The 26,231-nt window shown below is 38.9% G+C and overlaps 1 protein-coding gene across 2 annotated transcripts in view; it reads left to right on the forward strand.

Annotated features, from left to right (window-relative positions):
* Window positions 1–26,231, forward strand: part of LNX2 (ligand of numb-protein X 2) — a 459,961-nt gene that overhangs the window by 219,520 nt on the left and 214,210 nt on the right. For both annotated transcript variants that reach the window (XM_053708490.1, XM_053708491.1), the window contains exon 2: window positions 2,255–2,730. In XM_053708490.1, the coding sequence (XP_053564465.1) occupies window positions 2,309–2,730 (422 nt within the window). In that variant the 5' untranslated portion in view covers window positions 2,255–2,308. The remainder of the gene's footprint in view (window positions 1–2,254; window positions 2,731–26,231) is intronic.

The following is a 26,231-nucleotide window of genomic DNA, read 5'->3' on the forward strand; positions in this document are numbered from 1 at the left end:
GCAGCACATATTAAAAACACAATGCAACAGCTTTCAATTGATTTGTGAATTACAAGTTAACAGCAGTCTTTAAATAAATGGAGACACAGAGAAAAATAAAAATAGATACTGCATCCTCTGACTGAACAGACATAACATATATGGAGTTTGTACCTAATTAAATCAAATAACCATGAAAAAGGGAGGCTTAGCAATATTCAATGTCAAAAACTTTAATTTAAATAATGTGGACACTGCACACTTAACTTCAAACTCTGGGTTTTAAATGATGGATTTAAATTTGAATTGACCCTTTGACTTCCTGTCAGTATTGGGTTATGCTCACTTACTGCCCCCCCCCCTGATAATGAGCTGTATCTTAACACAATTTATGAATCACAAGAGATGTAGAATACTACTTTACTCCTCTGCTTGGTGTCATCTGTTCTTAGGTTACCTCAGCTTCCAGTTGTGTCACAACTGCATCCTCCTTCTGATTAATCTATATCTCCTTCACTTGCTAGGAGGCATCAAGAGGGGTGCCTCCTATTGGTCCCAATTTTTGCTGCTAATATATTGACAGAACACAGGTGGCACTGCAGCACAGCTTTTCCTTTGACCCATGTACTGCAATGGAGAGAAACGTTCCTGTACCTGCCTCCCCATAGCATTACATGGGGGGAAAATATTTTTTTTGGACTTTTCTTTGTTTTAATTAAAATTTAATTAAGCTTTGGCCACATATGGCAGGGTAGGCACTGCCTCCCCTGCCTCCTATGAGTGCACGTCCCTGCTCCAGACCTAAACCCTATTGAGCATCTGTGGGGCATCCTCAAATGGAAGGTTGGGGAGCACATGGTCTCTAACATCCACCAGCTCCGTGATGTCGTCATGGAGGAGTGGAAGAGGACTCCAGTGGCAACCTGTGAAGCTCTGGTGAACTCCATGCCCATGGGGGTTAAGGCAGTGCTGAAGAATAATGGTGGCCACACAAAATATTGACACTTTGGGCCCAATTTGGACATTTCCACTTAGGGGTGTACTCACTTTTGTTGCCAACAGTTTAGACATTAATGGCTGTGTGTTGAGTTATTTTGAGGGGACAGCAAATTTACACTGTTATACAGGCTGTACACTCACTACCTTACATTGTAGCAACGTGTCATTTCTTCAGTGTTGTCACATGAAACGATATAATAAAATATTTATAAAAATGTGAGGGGTGTACTCACTTGTGTGAGATACTATATATATATGTATATACTGTATATATATATATATATATATATATATATATATATATATATATATATATATATGTGTGTGTGTGTGTGTGTGTGTGTGTAGTAAGTAGTAATACTTTTTATTGGACTGAATTAATTTATTGTATAAAAATAAATGTTAAGTGTACAAATTATGTTTTAAAAATAAACTGTTTTTTAGTATGTTTTTTTTGAGTGGTTACAAGAACAAGATCTAGAAAGTTAACCCCTTTGCCCAAGTGTATGTAGACCTACGTCATGTGATACATAGCCCATTGTACTATATAATGTAGGTCTACGTCCATAATGCTGGAAGCCCAAGCGGTCTTGATTGTCAAGTGACAATGGAGACTTGCTGTTTGTGGACTTCCAGCATCAGCCTTCTTATGGTAACGGAGCATGATAATGATCACTATGGAAACAAAGTTTGGAAGGAAGAAGGAGGGATGGGTTACGGCACTACAGAAAAAGGGCAAATCAGAGGGGGCCTTACAAAATGATCGTGGGGAGAGATCGGTAGAGGGACCCCTATACTACAGAAAACAAAAACTTTCTATAAACTGGGTACTGGCCGACAGCTGCCAGTACCTAAGATGGCTGCCACACGTGAAAGGGGGAGGGTTAGAAATTAAAACTTTACACTTATTTCTTCTATATTTTAACAATTAATATTTTAAAAATACATTTGCAAATTATTCTGAGGCTAATTGTTTCTAGATTAAAGGTCAAGAACAAAGATTCACGTAATATAGAAAGCTAACATCATACAAAATCCATACCACTTGCTTTTTTTCCGCTTTACCAGCATTTCATAAAGGACAGAAAAATGGATACCATTATTCTGTGTGCCAGTGTGGGTTTTACAGCATTTTATGCCCATATGATTTTTTATAATTTGCAAAATGTATATTTGAAAGAGAAACCATTTTGACCTGTTTATGTGTGCATGATTTTAAAATGAAATAGCCTGTTTTTGTCAGTTATAGCAACTTATGTCATTTTGATTTTAACAGACACATGGCAGTGAGTCCGTATCAAGCAGGGGCAAAATGAAAGTTTAGCTGCGGATGATCTCCAGGCCATTCAGTATGGGTACATCAACCGAGGTGCTTGTTTCAATGGAAGATGACTCTTCATTAAACCCCCTGTGCTTCGAGTGCGGTCAGCAGCACTGGACACGAGAAAACCACCTGTACAATTACCAGAACGAAGTTGATGATGACTTGGTTTGCCACATTTGCCTTCAACCATTGCTGCAGCCGTTGGACACCCCATGCGGCCACACGTTCTGTTATAAGTGCCTCAGGAACTTCTTACAGGAGAAGGACTTCTGTCCGCTGGATCGAAAGCGCCTGCATTTCAAGCTGTGCAAGAAATCCAGCATTCTGGTGCATAAGTTGCTGGATAAGCTTGTGGTTTCTTGTCCTTTTAACACCAAGTGTAAAGAGATCATGCAACGTTGCGATGTTGAAGCCCATCTAAAAAACAGGTGAGATAAACATTGTAGAACTTGTCATTTTTTATGTTTTATTTTTTTTTATATTTCTAAATGTACGTCAGACATGTTAATATCTGTGCAACAACCATATGCACAACTGTCAGGTTTCCATTATATAAGGGCCCTCTATGGATTTTACTACATTACCCCTTGATCCTTTTTTCTTACATCTGCTCCATTCCCTTTTATCTATTCTTATACTTATCCTCACCCACAAATTATATATTTACCCACCTTGGGTGCCAGTAACACACAGACAGATGATTTTAAAGGGACAGTCTAGTCAAAATTAAACTTTCATGAATCAAATAGGGCATGCAATTTTAAACAACTTTCCAATTTACTTTTATCATCAAATTTGCTTTGCCCACTTGGTATTCTTTATGGAAAGCTAAACCTAGGTAGGCTCATATGCTAATTTCTAAGATATTCAACTGCCTCTTATCTCACTGCATTATGACAGTTTTTGACAGATAAACACTGCTAGTTTGTGTGTGGCATATAGATAACAGTGTGCTCACTCCCATGGAGATAATTAAGAGTCAGCACTGATTGGCTAAAATGCATGTCTGACAAAAGAACTGAGATAAGGGAGCAGTTTGCAGAGGCTTAGATACAAGGTAATCACAGAGGTAAAAAGTGTATTAATATAACTGTGTTGGTTATGCAAAACTGAGGAGTGGGTAACAAAGGGATTATCTAACTTTTTAAACAATAAAAATTCTGGAGTAGACTGTCCCTTGTACTCCCCTCTTGCTGCCAGTAGGATGCATAGAGCTGTTTTTCTCCCATTGGCTGACTGTAAGGTTATCCTATTTTTTGGAAGTCACACAAAGATCACTGATTTTACCCATTTCTGGATGCAGGTAATAAACCAATCAGTCTTTTTGTCCCCTTTCAGATGTCAGTAATGCACACAAATGTCAATATGCACATATCAGTGAATTTACCTATTTCTGGCTGTATGTAACACACAAATCAGTCATGTTGTGCCCTTTTTGGATGACAGAAATACACACAGATCTGTAACCATACCCTGGTTTTTGGATGTCAGTTAATGTACACAGGTCAGTGATTTTACCTCTGGTTGCAAGTAACACGTATCAGTGATTTTTCCTCTGGCTGCAGGTAACACACGTATCAGTGATTTTTTCTCTGGCTGTAGGTAACACACAGATCAGTGATTTTACCTCTAGCTGCAGGTAACACACAGATCAGTGATTTTACCTCTAGCTGCAGGTAACACACGGATCAGTGATTTTACCTCTGGCTGCAGGCAACACACAGATCAGTGATTTTACCTCTGACTGCAGGCAACACACGGATCAGTGATTTTACCTCTGGCTGCAGGCAACACACGGATCAGTGATTTTACCTCTGGCTGCAGGCAACACACGAATCAGTGATTTTACCTCTGGCTGCAGGTAACACACGGATCAGTGATTTTACCTCTAACTGCAGGTAACACACAGATCAGTGATTTTACCTCTGGCTGCAGGTAACACACAGATCAGTGATTTTATCTCTAACTGCAGGTAACACACAGATCAGTGATTTTACCCCTGACTGCAGGCAACACACGGATCAGTGATTTTACCCCTGACTGCAGGCAACACACGGATCAGTGATTTTATCTCTGGCTGCAGGCAACACACGGATCAGTGATTTCACCTCTGTCTGCAGGTAACACACAGATCAGTGATTTTACCTCTAACTGCAGGTAACACACAGATCAGTGATTCTACCTCTGGCTGCAGGTAACACACAGATCAGTGATTCTACCTCTGGCTGCAGGTAACACACAGATCAGTGATTTTACATCTGACTGCAGGTAACCCACAGATCAGTGATTTTACCTCTGGCTGCAGGTAACATATAGATCAGTGATTTTACATCTGACTGCAGGTAACACACAGATCAGTGATTTTACCTCTGACTGCAGGTAACATATAGATCAGTGATTTGACCTCTGACTGCAGGCAACACGCAGATCAGTGATTTTACCCCTGACTGCAGGCAACACACATATTAGTGATTTTTACCTCTGGCTGCAGGTAACATGCAGATCAGTAATTTTTTACCTCTGGCTGCAGGTAACACACAGATCATTGATTTTACCTCTAACTGCAGGTAACACACAGATCAGGGATTTTACCTCTGGCTGCAGGTAACACACAGATCAGTGATTTTATCTCTGGCTGCAGGTAACACACAGTTCAGTGATTTTACCGCTGACTGCAGGTAACACACAATTCAGTGATTCTACCGATGGCTGCAGATAACACACATAAGACCGCTGCTCCTTAACTTGTCCACCACCTCTGAGGCGGCGGACAGCAATCAGCCTGATCGGGTTGATTGACGCTCCCTGCTAGCGGCCGATTGGCTGCGAATGTGCAGGGGGCACCATTGCATATGCTTTTCACGAGAAATGCTTGTGAAATAAATTTATCGATGTGCGGTGGACATGATCCGCTACAGCAGATCATGTCCGCTCACACTAAAATCCGCCCTAATGTGTGGATTTTATTAATGCTGATTTTAACACTTTCTGTTGCAGGTTACACACAAATTAGTCCATTTGTACAATTTTTCAATAACGCACACAAATCAAGTTTGCCCCATCGTACTGCTATTTACATGCCTTTCTTTTCCGTCTCTGTGTGTGTTTTTATTGATATTCTGTAGCTAGTGGTGCTACTTACCTGACCATCACTTTGTGTCCTTTCGGGTTGTGCACGCTCCTCTGATCCAAAGCTTTTTTCCCCTGATAGTAAGCATTAGGCATAGAAGGGGTAAGGAGGCATCTTAACCTTTAATTTTACTCCTGGGCCCCTGGCAAGAACACAAGAATGATTGGGTGCTATATGTAACATACAGCAGGAAATAAAGTAGTTTGATTTTGTTGAGAGGCTAGAAGCACCCAGTGAGTATTTTGAAGAAAAGATATGACATACAAAGAATAATAAATATTACATAATAAGTATATATACATATAATAATATTATTTACTCATCCTGGGTTACTATGCATTTAACACATAGGATTAAAAAACACATAGATAAAGACCTGCTCGGCACTGCTTCTCCTGAGCATAACATCGCTGGTGATTGTTGGCTCATGATACTAGCGCTCCTGAATTTTGTAGAAAAATCATTCAACTTTTCTAAAGGATTGTGATTGACCTCCTTGTTAGCTAATCAGTAATGCAACAATTACATGAGCTAATGAGTCAGTCATTTTCTGATTAGAATGTCCCTTTAATGTACAGGAAATGAAAACGTTGCTGCACATAGAAGGTGCTCTTAGGCTCTGTGCAGGTAAATTCATATGTGTAGGCAGCTTAGCAGAATGAGTCTCTCATGAGAAGGACACAACTCCAGAATCAGCAGCAGTCAGGAGACAAGTGGTGCTTCACACACTGAACAGCAGGTATTTGAGTTTGTAATATTCCATCATTGTTGACACTAGGAATAATGTCTGAAAATGTGACCTACCAAAATGTCAAAAAATATAGCACTTTACATAAACAAATATAGGCAAAATGAGGCAGGTTATTCAGCATACAACACTCATAGAATTATCACCTGCTAGGGTTGCTAAATTGGCCATGCTTTTTTGGACACTTATGAGCTACACATGCTGCAATACATGTTCCTCCGTGCACACCCTGCAACATGTGTAACTCATAAGTGTCCAGGAAAACATAGCTGAGGTCTAACCTTAAAGGGACAGTTTACTCAAAAATGCTCTCCCCTTTAATTTGTTCCCAATGATCCACTTTACCTGCTGGAGTGTATTAAATTGTTTACAAGTATTTCCATTAGCCTTATATTGGCATTTGAATTAGTTTATTTAGCCTGTGGTATCCCCACCCATCCTGAAAGGTTTTGGCCTCATGGAGAATAAATTACACTCCCAGTGGATTATAGAAGAGATAAGGTTAAAAAATTTTTTTTTACATTGTTCTCTCCAAGTATTGGTGATTGGTTTACTGACAGATATAAGATAAATAAGCATGTATATGTACACAATGTGATAAAGTAATGGGATCTGATTATACCTACAAGCTCAACCCATTGTATTAGGTTGTGGCTTCAAAACACAAAACCAGCTAATTCATATACACAAATAAGCCTTAAAAAAAGCAAATCTCATACATTTCATACTCTGCAGCTGGTAAAAAAAAGTAAATGGAAACACATTAAGGGAAAAACAATTTTATAGTTTACTGTCCCTTTAACACCTGCCCAATTTTTATCCAAACAGTGGGGTTTAGTCCAAACTGCTCAGCTGTTTTGGAGTCATCTGCCCAATCAGTTATGCAGACAAACTGCTGTGTTGATTAAAGGGACATTATAGTGTAATATTTTTTTTAAAATGTGCCAGTGTGATGCACCTCTCAGCATGTTTAATGTAATGAGAAGTGTGCTTGCTCATAACGTGCACTGCATTTTAATACATTTTATATAAATCATGACTTACACAAAATATGTATTTTTATTGGGCAGGATATACTGCTGCAGAACACATTTACACATTTATTTTTCATATCTTCACTACTGGCTGTGAGGAGGATGGGAAATCACATAAGAATGGTGTGATGTGCTAGTCAATATTTAAAGACCTACTGATAGATCCTACTCTGTGTTTGGGGCACACATGAATGTGTTAGAGATCTTTAGTATTTTGCATATGATTGTCTACCACAGGAATGCATTAAAATTAATCTTTTATGATTAAAAAAGAGCATGTCATTTTAAATTATTTTTTTCAATTTACTTATTTTATGTAAGTTGCCTTGTTCTTTTGGTATCCTTTGTGAGCCTCTTGTCATTTGCTCACCTGATGTGTTCAGCTAGTTTGCAGTAGTGCATTTCTGTTGCTGCTGCTTCAATAAAGGATACCAAAAGAATTAAACACATTTGATAATAGAAGTAAATTGGAAAGTTGTTTAAAATTATAAGCTCTATCTGAATCATCAAAGAAAAAAATAGTGTTTAATGACCTTTTATTTAAAATCCACTCAAAAGCTGTAGAGTATAGCGGCTCCTGAGTATGTCACATCTGATGTGAGCCAATCACAAGTGACATATGTTTGTAGCAGCCAGTCATTGGAAGTGTCATTTGCAATGCCTCTAGGTTCAATGAATAGGGTTTGATCACAGTTTTGTGTTTGTTTTCAACAGATAACAATTTCTGAACGTCGGCCGGTATGGTGTTTTTCCAGTGATCACAATTCTAAAATGCTTTTGAGGTTAAACCCTCACAACCTCTAAAAAAAAACAACAATAAATGCTAATGTTTTATTCCAAAAATCAAACGTGCACAATTAATGACAAACACAATGGCAATTTTATGGATCACACTATTGCACAGGTTGAAGGGTCTGTGTGTTGATTGATCTCATTTAATAGTAGTGTAGTGATAATAAAAGGTCATTTGTGTGTAATTAACCTGTGCCAAAACCATAGGAATATGTGTGTGCACATCTCTAGAGGATTCAGTCATTATCAATATGTGGGAATGTGTGCTTAGTGTGTTTATTGATCTGGCTCATTTGTATTTGTGTAAAAGTGCTTATTGTTGCTTTTTTTAACAGCAGAAAGGGTTTGTTTCTGTTTTTTGTGTGTTTACATTCAAAAACTTTTTGGGGTACTCTGTAACAAGTAAAAAGTGTGGTCTGGGGGTTTATCTCTTCAGCTGTGGAAAACAGCTTTGTAAATGTGTTATGTATCAAGAATTGGGATAATGATCAGACAAACATGACTGGAACATGTTAAGTATTCACAAACTCGAGAATGAAAACGTCTTATTGAGTCGCCATCGACAAGGGCTCATCTGCAGCCATTAACATGGCGATAATTATTAAATGCTAGACTGTGATCAACGCCGTAGTCAGAGGCAATCATACGTGCATGGATAAAATGTTCTAGCGAACTAGAGCATTTCATACATCATTGAAAGGTTGCAACATTAACTTGGTGTATAAAACACAATGAGCAATTTCATTCTAAGAGCATGTTAAGTAAAATTTAATTAAAGAACTACAGAATTCCTGATGAACAAAGGAGTAGTTCAGTATAATTTATTATCCTAATCTTGTAGATTAATGAAATTATGAAAATGAATGTCACAGTTACTGAAAACATGGCTTTTAAGGTTAGAAGTTTTTAAGCAGAGCAGGGCAAGTGAATATGTAAGATCTACTCAAGAAAGAAACTTTATTGTCCAAGTGGTGTACGTCTGCACATTCTCATGCACTTCTCCCCTAGATGCTAGTACCATTTAAATGTATATTATGAGTAAAGACTAAACTGTTGTAAGGGGAATAGAGAAGTTTTATTTTTGCTTAAATGCCTATGCATCTTTTTTTTTTTTTTTTTTTATTTCATTCTTTTTATTTATATTACATGTTAAAGGCTTTATTCCGATCTCTCTGAAATTCTTGTTCAATATTGGTAACATGGTATCAAGCGATTTATCAAAATCATCACAGTCTTTCCGTATCAAACACAGCCAAGATTGATAACTCCAACAACCAATAATGCCTGGCAACCACCGTCAAAACAAATCAATACACAAAAAAGTTCTCTCCTCATCTGACAGTCTCCTCTCTCTCTCTCTCTCTCTCTCTCTTTGCTTATTGCAACTATTGATACTTTGTAAATATGTTTTTTATTGTGTGTTTTTACATTTAATTTATGGGGATAACATTTTCAGAATTCTTATACTTATTTAGTGAGATTCAATAGTTATCAAAGCGTTAGCATGGACAGAACCATCTTGTTTTCGGATCCAAGCATACTCAGATCTGTAGCCTATGTTGTTTTTGTTTATCAGATGTGTATTATTGTTTGATCTGTGGTTGTTGAGCACTTTTTCAAGTGCCTTTGGCTGCTGAATTTGATGTGTCTATTTTGTTGCTAACATTTAGTCAATAACTTGTGGTTGGACGGATTGTGATTACTGAAGTTGATCGTATCCATGTATCATATGATTGACTTTTTTAATATCTCATCTAATCTTTTTTTCCAATATGGAAATGGTGTTATTGATTGCATTGTGTTTATTCAAGTGACGAAAAAGGTGTATCAAGAGCCAAAAAAGCAACAAGATTGGAATAAATCCCAAAGACACAAAATGACCTTGTAATGTAGAAATCTCCTTGCGGTCTTGTGCTTATATGGTTGCATGCATGGCAGCCTACTATGCAGGCGTTGTTTACATGCTGCTTTGTGTATGGCTTTGTATAAATGCTGGGAGTGGTAGAATGCTATTTATTTTTTCTCGTATCATGTAATTAAAGGGAAATTTTTATTTTTTTATATGTGAATTGTATTTAAATCAGATGTTTTAATAAATATGTTATATGCTTAATACATATCATTTAACAACAAATAAAGGTGTATTTTAGCAAAATTTGCAATCTTTTGCTGTCCAGGGAGATACTCGTTGAAAACCTTCTTTTTTTCCAATGGCATGGAGAGTCCACAAATCCATTCCATTTACTAGTGGTAATTCAACTCCTGGCCAGCAGGAGGAGGCAAAGAACACCCCAGTAGAGCTGTTAAGTGTCACTCCCATTACCCATAATCCCCAGTCATTCTTTGCCTTTATCATTGAGAGCATGTGCGAAGATGGTGTCTGAAGATATTTAATCCTTTAATGGGTACTTTTCCTTGCAAGCAAGGATTGGGGCTATGCTGTGTCCATGTAATTCTCTTTAGTAAGAGTGAAGGTGGCTTTTAGCAGTTAGAAGACAATGAGGTGGTCTTTGCTTAATGTCTAATACCAATGCTACCCCTTTATAGAAAACCAGGGTTGGTTACTCTGTTTTTATTTTTCTACAGGTCCCTGTCAGAAGTTGGCGAATCTGTCACACCTAAGAAGCTGTTCCCTGCCTAGCAGCTTAATTCCACAGGTAAGTGCTTTTTACCTTCTAGGTGAGAAGAAGATAGCACTTTGAGGGTTAATATCCCTTCTAGGGGAGACCGGGTTTAATATTTCTTTTAATTTGGGGATATTTTTAATATTTGGTCAGCAAAGGAGGGCACTGTACTGCTTGTATTTTTTTTTATGGATAAATCCTTTATTAGGTTCTGGCTCTTGAGGGGTTAATTTTCTATGGCTCTAGATAGAACCCTTCCTGAGGGTTGAGCTGTATCTATCATAGAGGGGTTTTTATTTACATTTTATTGAGGAGCTAAATAGGCATGATGTACATTTTAATATATTTTATGCTTTTTACTGAGGGACTAGCGCGGCGACTATTCGCACACTTTTTATCCCTGTTGCGTATTTAATTTTTCTTGCAGCCATTCTTGTAGGGATAATTTAGAGCAGTGCCGATTGGATGGTCCTGCTTTCATGTTGCTTACTAGACTGTCGGATATGTTTGTAGAAGTGGAGGAGTATAGCGTTGCATGCTTATTTATGGATCAGCCATGCCTTTGATTCTGACAGTGGAAATAGCTCAGTTTTTTGTTTTCTTTGGTTCCGGGGGGTAAGTCTCTTCAGCTGAGCTGAGGAGTATAGCGATCTCAGGTTAATTGTTTATTGGGGCTCTAATATTGATTTGAGGAAAAATCATACGCCTAGATTAAAAGTATTGCGCTAAACAGGGTGCGAAAATAACGCAAAAAATGTTGCATTATTTCACTCTTCATAGCGCTGCCATTGCGAGTTACTGAAAAGCCTCCTTGTGCTGTGTGTTATGGTGCGTTAAGCTCCATACTGCACAAAAGCCAAGGGCTGATTTGACGTGCTCGTGCACACTTTCCCCCATAGACACTAATGGGGAGAGAGTGTTAGAAAACAAACTAACACCTGCGATCGCGGAATGGAGATCGCCGTAACGCAACCCCATTGATCTCTATGGGGGAAAAAAATATGTTTAAACTTAACACCCTAACATAAACCCCTAGTCTAAACACCCCCGACATCGCCAACATAATAATAATAATAAAAGTAATTAAACCCCAAATCCGCCACTCCCTGACATCGCCTACACTAAATAAAGTTATTGACCCCTAATTCGCTGCTCCCCGACATCGTCGCCACCTAAAAAAAACTATTGACTCCTTAATCTCCAGCCTTCCATATCGCCGTCACTAAATAAACCTATTAACCCCTAAACCTCCGGCCTCCTACATCGCCGCCACTAAATAAACCTGTTAACCCTTAAACCTCCAGCCTCCCACATCGCCGCCACTAAATAAACCTATTAAACCCTAAACCGCGGGCCCCCCACATCGCAAAACACTTAAATAAACTATTAACTCCTAAACCTAACCCCCCTAACTTTAAATTAAAATTACAATATAGCTTTATTTAAATAAATAAAAACTTACCTGTGAAATAAAAACAAAACCTAAGTTTAAATTATAAATTAACCTAACATTACTATTCTAATAAAATAAAAAAAAAATTAAATTAAAAAATCTAAATTACAAATTTAAAGAAACCTTACAGTACGAAAAAAATAAAAAAATCTAAAATTACAAAAAATAATAAACACTAAATTATGAAAAATAAAAAACAAAATTATCAAAAATAATAACAATTACACCTAATCTAATAGCCCTATAAAAATAAAAAGGCCCCCCCTCCAAAATATAATAGTCTTCTATCTTCATCCCAGCGGCGCAGAGCTATCCTAAACAGCCAATAGGATGAGAGCTACTGAAATCCTATTGGCTTTTTAAATCAGCCAATAGGATTTCAGTAGCTATCATCCTATTGGCTGATTTGAATTCAAAGACTCAAATCAGCCAATAGGAATGCAAGGTACACCATTTTGAAATGACTACCTTGCATTCAACTTCAGTGTACGGTGGTGACTGTATGAAAAGGACGCTCCGTGCAGGATGCCAACGGCTTCCAGGATAGCTCCGCCTCGCCCCATCGGGATGAAGATAAAAGACACCCCCGGGATGGATGAAGGTGTCGCCGCCTGGATGAAGATGGATATCCGGACTTCAAAAACCGTGAGTAGATTTTATGGGGTAGTGTTAGGTGTTTTTTTTTTTTCATTTTTTTTGGGTGAGTTTTTTTTTAGATTAGGGCTTTGGGCACTTGTAAAAGAGCTGAATGCCCTTTTAAGGGCAATGTCCATACAAATGCCCCTTTAGGGACAATGGGTAGCTTAGGGTTTTTTTTAGACTTAGGTTTTTTATTTTGGGGGGTTGGTTGGTGGTGGGTTTTACTTTTGGGAGGACTTGTATTTTTTTTACAGCTAAAAGAGCTGTTTAACTTAGGGCAATGCCCTACAAAAGGCAATTTTATGGGCTATTGGTAGTTTATTGTAGGCTAGGGGGTGTTTTTACTTTTTTTTTACTTTTTTTTTTATAGGGTTAATAAATTTTGTTTATTATTTTTTGTATTCTTAGTGTTTTTTATTTTTCGTAATTTAGTGTTTATTATTGTTTGTAATTTTAGATTTTTTAAATTTTTTTCACAGTGTTAGGTTTTTTATATTTGTAATTTATATTTTTTAATTGGTAGTTTTTTTATTTTATTAGAATAGTAATGTTAGGTTAATTTATAGTTTAAATTTAGGTTCATTTTTATTTTACAGGTACGTTTTTATTTATTTAAATATAGTTATATTGTAATTTTAATTTAAAGTTAGGGGGTGTTAAGTTTAGCAGTTAATAGTTTAATTTAGTGTTTTGCGATGTGGGGAGCCGGCGGTTTAGGGGTTAATAGGTTTATTTAGTGCCGGCGATCTGGGAGGCTGGAGGTTTAGGGGTTTGCTGGTAAGAGAAAGAGAAAATCTAAGAACATCTCTAAAACTAAGAGTTCTGACTCATTTATCTGAGGAGGATCATTCCTCAGTGGCTTCTGAGGGCGAGATCTCTGATTCTAAATCTGCTGTTGCCAGTACAGCGGATTCAGAGGTGTTCATTTTTAGATTTCAGCTTGCACACCTCCATTTAGTCTTGAAAGAGGTCCTAGCTATGTTCGAGGACTCCGATTCTACTGTGGATGAGACTCCTAAGAGGTCTAATAGACTTATCAGAGTTTTTGATGTCAAACCTACATCTGTGGAGGTATTCCCTATTCCAGATCTCATTATAGTTCAGGAATGGGAAATTCCGGGAATTTCTTTTTCCCCCCGTCACCTGTTTTAAAAAAAAATAATAATAAATGTTTCCTGTTGCTGACTCTGCGCGAACTGTGGCGCACTGTGCCTAAGGTAGAGGGCGCTATATCCATGCAACCACTCTAGCCAAGAGAACCGCTATTCCCTTGAGGATAGTTCCTCTTTTAAGGACCCTATGGATAAGAAGCTGGAAGCTTACTTAAGAAAAACGTTTCTTCATCAGGGTTTGCAATGGCAACCAGTTGCTAGTTTTGCGACAGTTGCTGGTGCAGCCTCTTATTGGTGTGACTCTCGGAGTAGACTACCATAGAGGAGATCCAGGATAGGATCAAAGCTTTCTAGCTGGCTAATACTTTATCTGTGATGCCAGTATGCATGTTGTTAGACTGGGAGCCAAAAAATTCTAGCTTTGCGGTTCTAGCTTGCAAGAGCACTGTGGCTAAAATCTTGGTCTGCGAATGTATCCTCCAAGTCAAAAACCTATCTTTACCTTTTAAGGGAAAGACTTTATTTGGTCCTGGGCTAGCTGAAATGATTTCCAAAGTTACTGGAGGAAAAGGAGCCTTCCTACCTCAGAACTAGAAGGGTAGACCCAAGGGTCACCAGAGTTCTCATTTTCGTTCCTTTCGTAACTTCAAAGGACAAAAGCCTTCTTCCTCTTCTTCCAAGACAGATCAATCTAGGACTTCATGGAGGTCTAGTCAACCTTGGAATAAGGGGAAACAATCCAAGAAACCTTCCTCTGAGTCTAAGTCAGCATGAAGGGGCCACCCCCGATCCAGTCTTGGATCAAGTAGGGGGCAGGTTTTCCTTCTTTTCTGTAGGCTTGGATTGTTGATGTCCCAGATCCTTGGGCAGTGGAAGTAGTCTCCCAGGGATACAGGATAAGATTCAATCTTGTCCCCTCAGTGGCAGATTTCTCCTGTCAAGGTTATCTGTAAACCAGTTGAAGAGAGAAGCGTTCTTGAACTGTGTCAATGATCTAGCTTTTCTGGGAGTGATTGTCCCAATTCCTCTGGGGGAAACAGGTTCAAGAATTCTATTCCATCTCTTCGTGGTCACCAAGAAAGAGAGAACTTTTCGGCCCATTTTGGACCTCAACATTTTTTTTCAGGGTTCCGTCCTTCAAAATGGAGACTATACGTTCCATTCTCCCTTTGATTCAGGATGGTCAGTTTATGACTACTATAGTCCTGAAGGACGCATATCTTCATGTTCCCATTCACAGTGAACATCACCAATTTCTGCGGTTTGCTTCTCTAGACAAACACTTTAAATTTTTTGCCCTTCCCTTCGGCATTGCTACGGCTCTTTGGATCTTTACAAGGGTCCTAGGAACCCTTTTGGCCATGATCAGATCTCAGGGGATAGCGGTGGCTCCATACCTGGACGATATCTTGGTTCAGGCGCCATCTATCCATTTGGCAAAACCCCACACAGAATCTCTATTGTCTGTTCTTCATTCCCACGGGTGGAAGATAAACCTGGAAAAGAGTTCCCTGGTACCACACACCAGGGTGTGCTTTTGGGACCAATCATAGATTTTCTGTCCATGAAGAATTTCCTGATGGATGTCAGAAAATCCAAAATTCTTGCTTCTTGTCTTTCGCTTCAGTCCTCTATTTGTCCATCAGTGGCTCAGTGTATGGAAGTAATTGGTCTAATGGTGCTTCCATGGACATTATTCCTTTTGCTCGTTTCCATCTGGAACCTCTACAGTTATGCATGTTTAGACAATGGAACAGAGACCACTCAGATCTTTTTCAGAGGATAGTTTTCGACTCCCTTACGAGAGACTGTATCTTGGTGGACTTCTCAGGCATCTGTCTCAGGGAACATGCTTACTGAGAACATCTTGGGAGATTGTAACCACAGATGCCAGCCTGTTGGGCTGGGGATTTCTTAAAGGCTCAGGGTCTTTGGACTCGAGAGGAGTCTTCTCTCCCAATAAACATCTTAGAATTGAGAGCAATCTTCAATGCTCTAACAATCATATGGGTGGAGTCTCACGATTGTCTCCTCTCTGCCATCCACACCCCAGGGGTGGACATCTGGGAAGCGGATTTTCTGAGAAGACAGACTTTTCATCCTAGGGAGTGGGCTCTCCATCCAGAAGTATCCACAATGATAATCCTTCAGGCGGGGGGTTCCGGAGTTGGATCTGATGGCGTCTCGTCTAAACGCCAAGCTTCCAAGGTACGTACTGGTCAATATCAAGAGATCCTCAAGCAGTTTTGATTAACGCTGTGACGGTCCCTTGGGACTTTGATCCAGCATACCTGTTTCCTCCGTTTGCTCTCCTTCCTCGAGTAATAGCTCGTATCAAACAGGAAAGGGCATTGGTGATTCTAATAGCTCCTGTCTGGCTTTGCAGGATCTGGTTCGCGGATCTGGTGAAGATGTCATCTCTTCCCCCTTTGGAGGTTTCCTCTGAGGAAGGACCTTCTACTTAGGGTCACTTCCTCCTCCCAAATCTACATTCTCTGAAGCTGACTGCCTGGAGATTGAACGCCTAATCTTGACTAGGCGTGTTTTTTCTGAGAAGGTCATTGATACCATGCTTCATGCTCGTAAACCTGTTTCTCGTAAGATTTACCATAAGATATGGCGTAAATACCTTTATTGGTACGAATCAAACGGTTTCTCTTCGACTCGGGTGAGGATCCCTCACATTCTTTCTTTTCTTCAGGATGGCCTGGAGAAGGGTTTGTCAGTCAGTATTCAGATTTCTTCACAGTCTATTTTTTTACACCAACGTCTGGCAGATCTGCCAGATTGTTCAATCTTTTGTTAAGGCTTTGGTCAGAATTAGGCCTGTGCTTAATCTGGTTGCTCCTACATGGAGTCTTAACCTTGTTCTTAGAGTTTTGCAGCAGGCTCCGTTTGAACCTATGCATACAGTTGATATTAAGTTGTTATCTTGTAAAGTTTTGTTTCTCCTTGCTATTTCTTCTGCTCACAGAGTTTCCGATCTTTCGGCTCTGCAGTGTGATTATACTTACCTTATTTTTCATGCGGATAAGGCGGTTCTTCATGCTAATTTGGGATTTGTTTCCAAGTTGGTATCAGATTGCAAGATCAATCAGGAAATTGTTGTTCCTTCTTTTTTTCCTAATCCTTCTAAGAAGGAACGCCTGTTGCATAACCTGGAGGTTGTGCATGCTCTAAGATTCTATCTTCAAGCAACTAAAGCTTTTTGGCTATCAACCGCCCTGTTAGTTGTTTTCTCTGGTAGATGTAAGGGTCAGCGGGCCACTTCTACGACTCTTTCTCCCTGATTGAGAAGTGTTATCCGATTAGCTTATGAGACAGCTGGACAACAGCCTCCTGAGCAAATTACGGCTCATTCCAATAGGGCTGTCCCTTCTGGACTTTCAAAAATTAAGCTTCTGTGGAGCGAATCTGCAAGGCAGCCTCTTGGTCCTCATTGCACACTTTATCAAAATTCTACAAATTTGATACTTTTGCCTCGGCTGAGCCTTCCTTTGGGAGAAAGTTCTTCAAGCAGTGGTGCCTTCTGTTTAGGTCCGCCTGTCTGGTTCTCCCTCCCTTCCATTCTGTGTCCTCTTGCTTAGGTATTGGTTCCCACTAGTAATTGGAATGGATTTGTGGACTCTCCATGCAATTGGAAAGAAAACAAAATGTATGCTTACCTGATAAATTTCTTTCTTTCCTGGCATGGAGAGTCCACGATCCACCCTTAATTTGAGTTAAGAATGCTTTTTTTGTATAAACGTCAGGCACCTCTATACCATTGTGTCATCTTCTTTTCTATTTTCTTTCGGGGGAATGACTGGGGATTATGAGTAATGGGAGTGACACTTAACAGCTCTGCTGGGGTGTTCTTTGCCTCCTCCTGCTAGCCAGGAGTTAAATTCCCACTAGTAATTGGAATGGATGTGTGGACTCTCCATGCCAGGAAAGAAATTTATCAGGTAAGCATAGATTTTGTTTTATCTCTTTGTTGTGGTTAGTTAGGGACAGATATAAATGAGGTTCTGCACTGATCAAGCAAACATTGGTATCATATTACAGGACCAGGATTCTGATTTCTGCAGGATACACTCCATTCTCTCTGGGGGTCGGTAGAAAAACAAAATTAGTATTGTAAAAATTTCATTACAATGTTATTTTTTTCTTTAAGCATTAGAAATTGCTGCATTGCAATATATTTAAATGCAAAAATAAATGTTTCAAAAGCATTTAAAACTATAATTTTGTTAGAAAAACCCCCATTGTTTTGTAGGCTGGGGACATACCCCTTGAAAAGCCTGATGGATGTGTTTAGATTCCGACTTCCGGTTGGGGGAAGGAGAGTGAGCACGCTGCTAAGACTCTTCACAAGGCTCGTCGGGCCTAGCTACAACTCCCCACATCATAGGACGCCTTTGCCGGCTAACACCGGCTTGGATAACGGACCATTTGGTCCCAGATGCGGAGGTCCCTATATGGCAGATTAAGCTTTGTGGCAGAAGTTGCTCTCCCTACCTATCTCTACAAGCAGTGAACTGGTACTACAGCTGAAGCACAGACAATTCACCTGGATGAGTTGGTAGTACAACAAGGTCCGTGAGGTATCGGTGTCAGTGGGAGGACACAAAGCCACGGAATAGACCGGAGAAGCGGAGGACCGGAAGAGAACGCAGGCTTGGAGTTCTGCCCGCTGTGGACACCTGTGGAACTGGTCCGAGAAGTGATCGAGGGCAGCAAGAGCGGCACGGAACAGAGTGGAGACGCCGCGGAGGTGAGCTGTACCAGTGGCTTGCTGGCTGACGGAGCCTATGGTGGCCCAGGAGGAGATACAGAGAAGTGGAGGCAAGACCCGGCCCGAATGATCGAGGTACACGGAGGGCCCAAACCCGGTGGGGGAAAACAAAGCATTAGGTAGCAATCTGCTACCAGTGGCACTTTACTGACTGTTACAGACGAGGAACAGGACTTGGGAATTATTATTTCAGATGATTTAAAACTTAGTAAACAATGTAGTAATGCAGCGAGTAAGGCTAGCAGAATGCTTGGATGTATTGGTAGAGGTATTTGCAGCAGAAATAGTAAGGTTCTTATGCCACTTTATAGATCATTAGTTAGGCCTCATCTTGAGTATTGTGTGCAGTTCTGGAGGCCATATCTTCAGAAGGATATTAACAAACTTGAATCTGTGCAAAGGAGGGCTACCAAAATGGTACATGGTCTAAAAAATAAAACTTACCAGGATAGGCTCAATGACCTAAATATGTATAGCTTAGAGGAGAGAAGGGAAAGAGGTGATATGATAGCAACTTTCAAGTACATTAAAGGGTTTAGTAAAACTGAGGCTGTGGGTATTTTACATAAAATGGAAAATTCAAGAACAAGGGGTCATGAGCTCAAGCTAAAGGGTAGTAGATTCAGGAGTAATTTGAGGAAGCACTTCTTTACAGAAAGAGTGATTGATTTATGGAATAAACTTCCTCAAGAGGTAGTAGCAACAAACACTGTGGGGGACTTTAAAAATGCATGGGACAAGCATAGGGCTATCCTACGAACTAGATAAGTTTATACTGTTAGGTAAGGTCGGGCAGACTTGCTGGGCCTATGGCTCTTATCTGCCGTCAATATCTATGTCAATATCTATGTTTCGACGATCATACAAACGGCAAGTCAGGAGGCAAGCCATCGGCCCCACAGAGAAAGAAAGGCCCCGGGCGGCAGCTGGTTATAAATAAGAAAAGAAGGTACTTTTTACTTGATATTTTCTGCATATGCAGTTGCTTCCTTGAAAGGGGTGCCTGATATTAAAGGGACTAAAAAGTTTAAATTTGTATGCTAACCCGATACCCCTTTTAATAAGGGTTAAAAGCTATGCCAGAGTGGATTACAATATGAACTTGAGATAAGCAACATTGTAACAACTTTAGACACTTTGAGGATCTGTCTTTCTTGGAAGAAGTGTCCTTTTGGCGTTGCTGCTTGCTGCAAATTTTACTCACTTACAAAGCTCAGGCCAGTACAGGAACAGTGATATCTGAATATGGATATGCATGTTTTATTTTTTAAGCATGGTCTAAACTTGGAATATAAGAAAATGTTATCTACATTGTAAGAGGGTATAAGCTATCAAAAATATTTCTGTTAAAGCTGGGCTAGAAAGATTGGTGATACTGGTTTTTCTTTTCCCTCGCTCTCTCTTTATTTATATATATCTTGCAGCTATATTGTGAGTAGGGTCTGTTTGTAGCTCTGCAAGAAAAACAAGGTAACCTGTTGTGTCTGATGATAGGGTTAAATATATATTATCTACCTGCTTGATTATATGCTCACAATCATATGAGTTAGTGTACTCCACCTTTTGTTATTCCAAAAGTTTCTGTGCATTCTAGCTCTGATAAATTTGTCTCAAAAGAGGTTTTAGGAGAATATGAAGTAACAACGGCTGGCGTCTAACACATTCACTGAAGCTGAATTCAGCGTTTAAATAGTTTTTTTTTCTTTTCTTTTTTTTTCTTTTTCTTTTTTTCTTACTTGCACTTGCACTTGCACTTGCCCTGATAGGGTGGGGCAACGTACACTTCACTTTGCGGTGGCTATTTGTGTATGTATGCGAATAGGCATATACAGGGAGTGCAGAATTATTAGGCAAATTAGTATTTTGACCACATCATCCTCTTTATGCATGTTGTCTTACTCCAAGCTGTATAGGCTCGAAAGCCTACTACCAATTAAGCATATTAGGTGATGTGCATCTCTGTAATGAGAAGGGGTGTGGTCTAATGACATCAACACCCTATATCAGGTGTGCATAATTATTAGGCAACTTCCTTTCCTTTGGCAAAATGGGTCAAAAGAAGGACTTGACAGGCTCAGAAAAGTCAAAAATAGTGAGATATCTTGCAGAGGGATGCAGCACTCTTAAAATTGCAAAGCTTCTGAAGCGTGATCATCGAACAATCAAGCGTTTCATTCAAAATAGTCAACAGGGTCGCAAGAAGCGTGTGGAAAAACCAAGGCGCAAAATAACTGCCCATGAACTGAGAAAAGTCAAGCGTGCAGCTGCCAAGATGCCACTTGCCACCAGTTTGGCCATATTTCAGAGCTGCAACATCACTGGAGTGCCCAAAAGCACAAGGTGTGCAATACTCAGAGACATGGCCAAGGTAAGAAAGGCTGAAAGACGACCACCACTGAACAAGACACACAAGCTGAAACGTCAAGACCGGGCCAAGAAATATCTCAAGACTGATTTTTCTAAGGTTTTATGGACTGATGAAATGAGAGTGAGTCTTGATGGGCCAGATGGATGGGCCCGTGGCTGGATTGGTAAAGGGCAGAGAGCTCCAGTCCGACTCAGACGCCAGCAAGGTGGAGGTGGAGTACTGGTTTGGGCTGGTATCATCAAAGATGAGCTTGTGGGGCCTTTTCGGGTTGAGGATAGAGTCAAGCTCAACTCCCAGTCCTACTGCCAGTTTCTGGAAGACACCTTCTTCAAGCAGTGGTACAGGAAGAAGTCTGCATCCTTCAAGAAAAACATGATTTTCATGCAGGACAATGCTCCATCACACACGTCCAAGTACTCCACAGCGTGGCTGGCAAGAAAGGGTATAAAAGAAGAAAATCTAATGACATGGCCTCCTTGTTCACCTGATCTGAACCCCATTGAGAACCTGTGGTCCATCATCAAATGTGAGATTTACAAGGAGGGAAAACAGTACACCTCTCTGAACAGTGTCTGGGGGGCTGTGGTTGCTGCTGCACGCAATGTTGATGGTGAACAGATCAAAACACTAACAGAATCCATGGATGGCAGGCTTTTGAGTGTCCTTGCAAAGAAAGGTGGCTATATTGGTCACTGATTTGTTTTTGTTTTGTTTTTGAATGTCAGAAATGTATATTTGTGAATGTTGAGATGTTATATTGGTTTCACTGGTAAAAATAAATAATTGAAATGGGTATATATTTGTTTTTTGTTAAATTGCCTAATAATTATGCACAGTAATAGTCACCTGCACACACAGATATCCCCCTAAAATAGCTATAACTAAAAACAAACTAAAAACTACTTCCAAAACTATTCAGCTTTGATATTAATGAGTTTTTTGGGTTCATTGAGAACATGGTTGTTGTTCAATAATAAAATTAATCCTCAAAAATACAACTTGCCTAATAATTCTGCACTCCCTGTATATATGCATATATAGGGGTATGTATGTGTGTGTGTGTATATATATATATATATATATATACACACTGTGTGGCACTTTATTGGTTTGATTAATTAATTATACCCACACTGAGAGGGTACAAACAGGGAAAGCTCACACTCACAAACACATGGATAGATTTATCACACAAGGAAAAAAATCTCCAGCAATGCCACCTAAACGAGATAAGAAAGTAACAAAAAATTTGGAGTTAGAAACTAGTATGGAGACACAAATGGTACAACCTGATAAGCAGGAGACCCAGACACTTATGCAACAAATCACTGATTTAATAATGCCACAATTTAATGCTATTAAAAATGATATAAGTGGTCTTACGGAGGAAGTTAGACAATTTTCGAAAAGGATAGCAGAGGTAGAATTAAGAGTCTCCGATTTAGAGGACCAGGTAGGATTACAAGATAAGAAAGTCAAAGCTCAGGAAGTAACAATAATAAAATTACAAACCAAAGTGGAGGAATTAGAAGATCAGTCACGCAGGAATAATATAAAAATAGTTGGTTTGCCAGAATCTATTATGCCCCAAGATTTAAATAAATTTGCCTCGCAAGAACTGCCAATGTTATTAGGTTTGCAAATTGTAGATTCATTGTTCATGGTAGAAAGGGCACATAGATTAGGGCCACCTAAAGGGGGTCCTGAAAGTACAATCAAACCAAGACCTATTATGATAAAATACCTGAACTTCCAAGCTAAGGTGATAATAATGAGACAATTTAAACAGAAAAACACGCTAATGGTAGGTCAGAACAGAATACTTTTGTTTCAAGACTACTCAATGGAGACACAAATGAAACGCAGGGAAATGGCCCCTTATTGCACAACTTTAATACAGAGAGGTGTACAGGCGAGACTTATTTATCCAGCAAAAATCTGTTTTAAAGCAAATAATGAAAATCTGACATTGAAAACGGTGAAAGAAGCTCAAGATTTTATTAGTACACTTTAGCTGAAGGTGTGGGGTTAGAGGTGTCTCCATGCTTAGTTCTTGCAATGTATGATAACAACAACAACTACCTACGGGTCAATATAAAGGTTCTATTCTTTTTAGACCATGAATGTATTAAGTTTATAATGGTGTTGAGTTTAGATGCACAGAGATACGGTTCGCAGAGTAAAGAGTTTTTATATTTTCATTTTTTTTTTTATTTTTTTTTCTCCTCTCTTCTGCTCTACTGATAGAAGGCTGGTTCTATAGTTTAAAATAGTTAACATTTTATCGTGGAATGTTGGGGGAATAACTTCCCCAGCAAAGAGGAGTATAATTTTAAAATTACTAAAAAAAAATAAGCCAGATATTGCTCTTATACAGGAGACGCACCTGCAAGATGAGGAGATCGCAAAACTTAAATGTAATTGGGTAGGCGAGATATTATCCGCCCCTGGACCGAAACGTAAGAGAGGGGTCGCAATATTATTTGCAAGAAAGTTTGTGTACAAAATTGTTAATCAAATACAGGATCCAGAGGGGAGGTATATCATAGCCGAAGTAGAACATGGTGACACACATTTAGTAATTTTTAATATATATGGCCCAAATGAGCTAGATGCAGAGTTCTGGGAAAAAATATATATTAAATTATTTCCATATATTAATAAAAATTTGATTGTTGCTGGAGACTTCAACATGACAACCAGTCCAATGTTGGATAGAATTAGATCTGGCTGCCCCCAGATGGGTAGGAAACCGGAAGAAAAATTATTCGCCTCTTTTCGTAGCAGACTGAATATTTTTGATATTTGGCGAATAAAAAATCCAGATACAAGAGCATTTACATGCGAGTCTAAGACACATAAAGCGATGTCTCGGATAGATCTCTTTCTAATAAGTGAAGCCATGTTTTCACTTGACCTTAATCCTAGGATCCAGGATATACTAATTTCAGACCATGCTATTGTAGGCCTGGAGATAGACGGGATAAGGAGACAGAAGAGTGGTACTAATAATTTTTATTTCCCTAGATTTTTAGTACAGGATAGTGACTTTAATAGGTTTTTAATAAAAAAATGGAAATTATACTATGATGAAAACAAAAATTATTACCATAAGATTGAAATATTCTGGGAGGCTGCCAAGGCAGTCCTCCGGGGAGAAATAAAAGCCTATATGGTTAAATGGAGGAGAAAAACAACAGCAAAAGATATGCAGTTGGCAAACCAATTAAAAAACAAGTATAAAGCCTACATTAGTACGCCTAACGAGAAAAGCTGGGCTGACTATACAAAGGCAAAGACAGAAAGAGAGGACTTCCTGAAAATAAAAATAGCTAAACAGGAAAAAAAAATGAACGCTTTTTTTACCAGCCATCATGGAAGGTCAGCTAAAGTATTGTCAAAAATAATGAAGAATAGGCAGGTTTATTTAACATCAATTAAAATTGGGGATACAAGGTACACTACTGCGAGTAAAATAAGACAGGCAATGTTTGAATATTACAAGGAAATTAATATGGCAGGAGCATGTGATAAAAAGATTAAAGAACAGTTTTGGGGAAAAGTCACTCCACCAAAAATAGACCCAGACGAATTATTGGAATTAAATTTACCGATAACAGAAGAGGAAATTATTAAAGAAATAGGAAAGGCTAAATTGAATAAATCCCCAGGCCCAGATCAAATTCCGGTAGAATTTTATAGAATTCTGAAAAATGAACTCCCTGGCGCGTTAAGTGATCTCTTTAATCAGTACTATAGGGATAACTCTGCAGGGTCTGATCTGTTCTTTGCATCTACAGTCACATTAATATACAAGAAAGACAAGGATCCAGAAAACCCAAATGCATACAGACCAATATCATTATTAAATAATGATTATAAGTTACTTACATCAATAATTGCAGATAGACTAAAAAAATATATAAATAATTTGATCCATCATGATCAATCAGGGTTTATGCCAGGGAGAAATGCCTCAAAGAATATAAGAAAAGTTCTACTGACTTTAAACCATTATTGGAATGAAATTAAGGTTAAGGGGAAAAAACTGTGAAAATTATGTAGCCTTAGTAACACTAGACGCTGAAAAGGCTTTTGATTTAATTACTTGGGACCACTTGTTCACAACATTAACACAATTTGGACTAACAGGGAATTTCTATAACTTTGTGAAATTGATCTATAACACACCATATACCTGCCTCCAAATAAATGGTCAACTGTCGCCAAAAATAAGGTTAACAAAAGGAACAAGACAGGGGTGCTCGCTGTCACCCTTGTTATTTAATCTGTCGCTAGAACCATTTGCTATAAGACTCAAACAAAGCTTACCGGGGGTAAAGGTAGGAGATGGCAGTGTGTCTCTGGCACTTTATGCAGATGACATAATACTTTTTTTGACTAAAACATCACAAAATATACCAGCACTATTAGAATTAATAGAGGAATTTAGTGCGTTCTCCGGTTATAAGGTCAACCAGGGAAAATCAGAAATACTTTGGATTAGAAAACCCTATGGGCAGCGGATCAAGCATCCTTTTCACGAGGTAGAACAAATTAAATACTTAGGTATATATGTAAGCAATAACCCAGGATTATGGTATAGTTTAAATTTTTCTAAGTTTTTTCAAGAAAGCAAGAGGCTTTTAGACGGATGGAGACCACTGCCCATAGCCTTATCAGCCAAAATCACGATCCTGAAGACTTTTTTATTCCCCCGCTTATTATATCTATTGCAAAACTTACCTATTTTTCTCAAAAATATTGACTTGAAGAAATACGAAAAAGACTGTAATTCTTTCTTATGGGGGAAGGGAAGGGCCAGACTAGCTAAAAGATTGTTGTATCTGGATAAAGAGGTTGGGGGATATGGCTTGCCTAATATTAAACTATATAATCAGGCTACCATGGTAAAATTAGCTGCTGATTGGATTACACAAATAAGTCAATTCTCTTCGCCAGAGATAGAAGAAAGTTTAATAAAACCCTTTTCTCTAAAAGACATACTGCATATCCCATTTTCTAAACTACCTCTAAAAATTCGAAATATGAGAGTGATAAGCAATATAGTAAAGGCATGGCAAAAATTCTGCAACACTCTCAACATTAATTACAAGGTATCCAAATATCTTACGTTTCTGGGTCACATAGATTTTGGACCCGGCTTGAATCATGGAATATTTCATATTTGGAGAAATGTAGGTTTGGAGTATTTAGTACAACTGTTAGACAAAAGAACCGGGTTGATAAAA

Source organism: Bombina bombina, chromosome 3 (assembly GCF_027579735.1).
Source record: "Bombina bombina isolate aBomBom1 chromosome 3, aBomBom1.pri, whole genome shotgun sequence".
Classification (NCBI taxonomy): Eukaryota; Metazoa; Chordata; class Amphibia; order Anura; family Bombinatoridae; genus Bombina; species Bombina bombina.